The 5,955-nt window shown below is 59.5% G+C and overlaps 1 protein-coding gene across 1 annotated transcript; it reads right to left on the bottom strand.

The window, feature by feature from the left end:
- Window positions 1-146: 146 nt before the first annotated feature.
- LOC103925433 (mucin-1-like) lies at window positions 147-5,641 on the bottom strand (the record flags this gene model as incomplete). The annotated part of the gene is made up of 13 exons (XM_009334150.1): window positions 5,008-5,641; window positions 4,834-4,950; window positions 4,274-4,503; window positions 3,710-3,768; window positions 3,275-3,429; window positions 2,746-2,849; window positions 2,548-2,606; window positions 2,126-2,262; window positions 1,926-2,050; window positions 1,487-1,545; window positions 945-1,099; window positions 410-519; window positions 147-269 (listed from the first exon to the last, which is right to left on the bottom strand). Coding segments are annotated over exons 1-13 (2,067 nt in total), but the record flags the coding sequence as incomplete, so codon positions are not given.
- Window positions 5,642-5,955: the final 314 nt, after the last annotated feature.

The following is a 5,955-nucleotide window of genomic DNA, read 5'->3' as shown; positions in this document are numbered from 1 at the left end:
CCAAGGGGTTTCTCCAACTCCTGGCATTGCCCAGGACCATCACCAGGTACAACAGGGACCTGTGACCTGCAGAAACACCAGCTGTGCTTCAAGGCTCCAGCTCTGAGGCACAGAAACTAATTCCAGGGACTGTAAAGGCCACTTGCCTGTTCAGAGGATGCCCAGAACCCTTGGTTATCCATTTCCAGGGTCTGGGTCCCTGCTTCAGGGTCTCTTCTGTCCCAGAGGACCGCCACGTCCCGCCAGCTGAGCCTCTTGGTACTCAGACACTAGGGAGGAGAGCACAGAGGCTGCAGCCGCGCCTGGCCCCACGCCGGTCCCTCTGCTCTGTGCTCCCCTCGCACAGGGGCTGGGGCTGCTTCGCCCCAGCTTGTGTCTGTCTGCCCCAGCAGACAGACAGAGCCCTTACCACCAGCAAGACAACGGGAGCAGTAATGATGCAGAGGCCGCACGCGACCATGATGGCCACGCCGTACTGGGGAAAGCCTGGTTCGGGCAGGGGAGGCTCCAGGGTGTCCTCTGGAAGGGAGCACAGCAGTTAGCGCAGCCTGTGGGACACAGGGGCTCTACCCCACGAGGTTGCAGCCACCCACTCTCCTTCGGGACACAGGAGGCAGTATAGAAGATGCCAATAACATCTATTTGACACCCTCCATGCCCTTTCCAGGTAACCCTTCCCTCCTGTCCTGTGCCAGCCTGCAGCAGATGGGTCTCTGTCTCCAATCCCCGCAGGCTGCGCAGAGGGATAGGGCACGGTTGTTATTAGAATTGTACTTTCAGATCAACCATTGCAAGCCGGTCACCTCACCGGCCAAAGACATCTCACTCTCCCTTCGCATAAGAGATCTGGATCTCATTGGCTGTGGATCTACTCTGCTCACACTGCAGGCATGGAGCCACAAGTTGTTGAAGCTTGTATACCCATACCCCAAAGGGCAGCTTACCTCCCACAGCAAGAGAGTACGGGTCCACCTGGAAGTCTGAACCGGCCAAAGCCTTGTTTGGCCCAACCGAGAGCACAAGTGCCTCCAAAACTTCCAGGCTGGTCGGAGCAGGGTGTTGGAAGACCACGTCCCCATGGCAGATCAAGGAACCAGGCCTGTGGACAGGGTTGGGAAGAGGTCCAGCAGCTGCCAGTCCCACCATGACCCCGCAAAGCCACATGCTGAGCTGTGGCCATGGGCACAGCCAGACTCCCAGCTGGTTTTGTTCGGAGGGGCTCCACAGGGATCTCTCTGCCCTCAGGGAGGTATTGGGTTTGCATCTGCTCTCTGGGATGGAAGGGACATCCCTGGGGGTCTGGCAAGTCACTCCTGAGACAGTGGGTGAATGCTTGACCTCAGCTGCCTGCTGCAAACCCTTCTGTAGCTGAGATGATACACCTGACAGCCATGACCTGTTGGTTGATGTCTGTAGGGAGACCTCCCTGGCTCTGTACCCCCCTGCCCCTCCCTCCTGCCCCAGCAGACCCTCTGCTCCCACTCACAGGAATCCTCTTATCACCACTTGCAGGAAGCTCCCGTGGTCCCTCAGGGCTCTCGCCACCTGGAAGAGAGGCTTTGCTCAGCTCCCCGCCAACCTTCGGGGTGTTTCACCCAGCCAGACCACCACTTCCACGGCCATGATGGAGGTGGGACAGCCACTACAGCAGGGACAAGGGACACAGGCCAGCTGCAGTCCTGCAGCACCTCCAGGTCCCTGGCTGCGTTGTGGTGGCCTGAGCCACTGAAGCACCATCAGCAGAGAGCAAACATCCTGCTACTAAAGCCTCGGTGCCTGCCTTCAGCAGGTATCAGCCACAGCACTGGAGTTGAGGGTCTGGTTTGGACAACCCCAAAGCAGTCCCTCTTCCTCCAGTGGTCCTCAGCCTCCTTTTCTCAGCACCCTGTGAGGACCCTTGGCCCCCTCCCACCAGCCATGCCTACCGCATCACCAAGGTCTCTAGTGAGCTCCTGGTGCTCTGTAGCAAGTGGATCCAGAAGGTCCTTGCTGAAGTGCCTGTTCATGATGAGGAAGGAGACCGGGTAAACCTGCAGGTGAAGCCTGGCTCCTGAAGAGGCAAGACACAAGTGCTGGGTGAGCAGAGCTGGCAGCAAGCCCTACCGCACACAGGGACTGTCCTTACCCTCCACCGAGAGGGAGGTCAGGTCCACAGAGCAGGTTGCGAGCGCTGTCAAGGCTTGCAGAACCTCTGCAACATCAGCATGGACGATCGTGTCAAGGTAGACATCTCCAGTGATCTCCAGGTCCCCACTGAGGTTTCTAAGGGGAGAGAAGGGCTCTAAGCAAGGCAGGAGAGCTGGGACCAGGCTCACCAAGCACATCCTTGCTGGTCTTTTTTTCCAGCAGCTCACGTCTACTCAAGCCCAGGGAAGGTGCTCAGTTACAGTATTTGCCACCAGCTGCACATCACCCTCCCCGGTTGCCTCGTGCAGCACAACTCATCCCCTCCATCTTTGCAGCACGGCTAATTAGCTGCAGAGTGCACAAGAGGCAGTGAAGGTAATTTAACAGAGAGCTTTGGAGAGGGGTGGTTGCGTCCCATACCTGAGCTGGGTAATAGTGAAGTTCCTCACACGGTAGAGGGCACTGAGAGACCCAGTCACCTAGATGAAGAGGAGACAAGAGCTCTCACCCTGCGCCCGCTTTAGTGCGCGTTATCCCACCGTGCAGGCAGCGCAGCAGCCAGCCTGCACCCATTTTCCCAGCATCATCCTTTGGAAGAGCCGCCAAGGCTTGCCATACCTCGCTGATCAGCCTCTCCAGGTGGTCTGTCTTGCTCCTCCCAAGCTGGAAGACAGTGAGAGAGACGGACAGCTTCTCTGGGTCCAGGTTCTCCAGGCTGAAGCCTAAAAGAATTCAAGAAGACAGTTATGCCCATACCTGTTCCTTCACCTTCCTTGGGAGATACCAGTCAGCCTTGAGCTCATCCTCCGCCACACGCTGAAAGCAGAAGCCAGCAGGGCAGCTGAGTGAAGATGAATACCTTTGTGGTGGGAAGGGCGTGGGATGTACCACCTCCCAGGGCAGGAGAAGCGGGTCCAGGAGGGGAAGCCAGAGAGTTTAGCAGAAGCACTGGACCACACAGGTCCAACTCCTGAGGACGTGGTCTCCGGCATCCTTAACGCTAAAGGGTTTTGCGTGGGTCAGGAGAAGGGATGTTAAGTGAAGGTGAAGCCTGAAGTCCAAACTGGGCAGGTTTTGGCTTTGATAGAGGTATAGGGAGGACACCTGACAGCAGCAGCTCTGCTGTGGGAGGATCTCCACAGCTTACCACTGGACTGGACAGATCGTGGCTCCAGTTGCCAGCCGAAGATGCTCCTTCCCCTGCTCGCCTCTGTGACGATCGTCCGGATGAGGTGGGAGTTGGTGGGAACAGGAGCATCCCCCCGGAACAGAGCCTCCCCTTGCACAACCACCGAGCCGTTCCTGGGAGGGAGATGAGATGATGGGCGGCCCACCTCCCCTTCGGGAGCAGCTTTAGAGCCCCATCATCCTCACAGTAACACCCCACCCAAAGAGAGGTCTCAGGTGGCTTTATCTGAAGCTTCAGACACTTTCAACCAGGGATCCCTTGGGACGATGACCCTGTGGAGGGAGCATGGCCCCTCACAAGACCTGGCTGGGGCATTTTGCTGGGCAAACCCTTCCCTCCAAGCCAAACCCACCCCTCTCCATCTGTTGCCTCAGGGCAGAGCTGCATACTCACATAAACTCGAGGACATTTGCCTGCAGGAAGGTCTCATAGGTGGACAGCATTCGGGTTAGCTGGAAGAAAGAAGCACCTCCTAACCGAGAAGCTTTTGCAAGCTCCCCCATGCGAAGGGGACGTGTACCAGGAGGTGTGCAGTAAATACAGAGGGAAGTCAGCTCAGTTTGCTCAGGGTAGGGCATGCCGGTACCCCAGGGTATGCCAGGCCTCCGGGGATGGTCACGGCTGAGTTGGCATATACCCAGGGCTCCCATCAGCCTAGAAACAGCACCCAGGAGGGAAACACCCCAGCACCAACACGGTATGCAGTGGCCCTGTTAGCTGCTAGGGGTGAGGGGCGGCCAGTCCCACCTCAAGCCAAGCGTGCCCAGTCCAGCTCCGGTGGAGCAGTGCCAGGGATTTACTTGTCTCCACCGCGCCTAGGTGGGCGATAGACCAAGCCAGGGCTGATGCAGGCGCCTCACCCCAGCAGGGCTTGCTGCAATTTCTGCTGCAGCTTCTCAGCTGCACCCCCTGCACCCAGAAGTACCGATACCTCCACCAAACAGCTCCTGCACTCACCATCAGTCTCACTTCTTCCTCCAGCTCCCTGTAGCTCCCTGAAGCCCTGCTGCTCAGAGCCTCCGTGTAAGCAATGCCCAACAGGCGGAACTGCAAGGGCAGCACACGGGCGGGCAGCGGCTGCGCAGGAGAAGGGAGCCCAGGGGAGTGGGATGCAGGGGGCTTCACCCCTGGCAAGCCAGGTTTGCCTATCGTCATCAGCTTAGCTGGGGTGAAGGCCTCTCCTGCAGCTGCAGGGAGACGCTCAGCGGCTGCGGAGGGGTGCTGGGAGGTGACAGGGTGACCTGACATGGACTGAGCATCAAGGGTCACTCCTGCTGGTGCCGCCAGGGTCTGAGAGCTGAGCGGGGAGCTGGCTGCAAGCACAGCTCCAGTGGAAGTCAGCAGGTAGGATGGAGATGGCAAGCTTGTGGTGACGGTGTGGTGCACAGCCTCAGAGCAGTGCTCCGGAGCAGGGTTCTTGGAGCTGGGAGGAGGCACAGAGCCTGGGCTGGCATGGGTGGGCCCTGGAGGTCCTGCTGGAGCAGCAGTGGGTCCTACCGATGCTGGCCTGGGCTCACCGTGCCCAGCTTCTTCCACAGCCACCTGTCCAGGCAGCACACTCATCTCCGCCACCTTCATGGCCTGGTGTTGCCCTACAGCGGGTCCATCCTCAGATGCTGTTGTGAGGAAGGAATCTGGATGTAGAGATGGCCTCTGGGTAGGTGACCCCAGGGGGGAGCCACGTGTCACACCTGCAGCTCTCGGAGAGGGGGAAGCCACCGTAGCAGCTCCATCCTTGCAGGGGGCTTTGGTTGTTCCAGGGTCTGGGATGGCATCAGGGGCTGCCGAGCTCACCCGGGCCACGGTGGGGCCTGCAGCGCTGGGGGCCCTGGTCCGAGCAGGGGAAGGGTGGGCTTCAGCAGATGTCAGCAGAGTCTGCTGTGCAGGGGGGGAAGACAGATCACTTCGTTTCCCCGAGGCGACAGCAGGTCCCCCAGACTCCGCCGTAGGAAGGAAGGGAGCCAGCACGTGTGGGTGGTTGACATCACGAGCCAACGCAGCGCTGGGAAGTGATGCCAAGACGGTGGCCAGAAGTCCAGGAGCCAACGCAGCGCTGGGAAGTGATGCCAAGACGGTGGCCAGAAGTCCAGATCCATTTCCTGGCACCTTGGCCGAGACGGCGTCCACCAGTAGAGCAGCTTCTCCATGCAGGAAGGTGCCAGTAGGCTGTGTGTCCCAGAGCATCTCAGGCGTCACGGCAGAGGGGACCCACACAGTGCCAGGATGCATTTTGGTTGAGCTGGATGTCCTTTCTGTTGGCAGAGCCGAGGGCACCCCTGGAAGGGGCACCAGGTGAGGAGCAGCGGTGTGGTACTGAAGCTCCATGTTGGACATGAGAGAAGCCACTGGCTGTAGATTGATCAGACGCAGGCACGCTGCTGGGAGCCTGTGCTGCTGTCACAGCTCTGGCCCGAGAAGGCAAGTCGCTGGCTGTGACCACAGCAGGAGGCTTAGAGCTCGCAGCCAAGCTGAGATCTGCTCTGTGGGTCATGGCCCGATGGTCAGGGGACGCCCCAAGGGCCAGGATCTGGTCACCTCTGGGCTGGTCCGCTGTGCTGTGGCTCTGTGAGGGAGTACCCATCAACGTCCATGCTGACCCTGCGTGTGCTGGGGCATCAGATGGGACCCGCGCCCCCCCA

Source organism: Pygoscelis adeliae, unplaced genomic scaffold (genome assembly GCF_000699105.1).
Source record: "Pygoscelis adeliae isolate BGI_AS28 unplaced genomic scaffold, ASM69910v1 Scaffold861, whole genome shotgun sequence".
Lineage (NCBI taxonomy): Eukaryota > Metazoa > Chordata > Aves > Sphenisciformes > Spheniscidae > Pygoscelis > Pygoscelis adeliae.
Note: the sequence above shows the minus strand (reverse complement) of the source record. Positions and strands in the feature narration are given on the sequence as shown.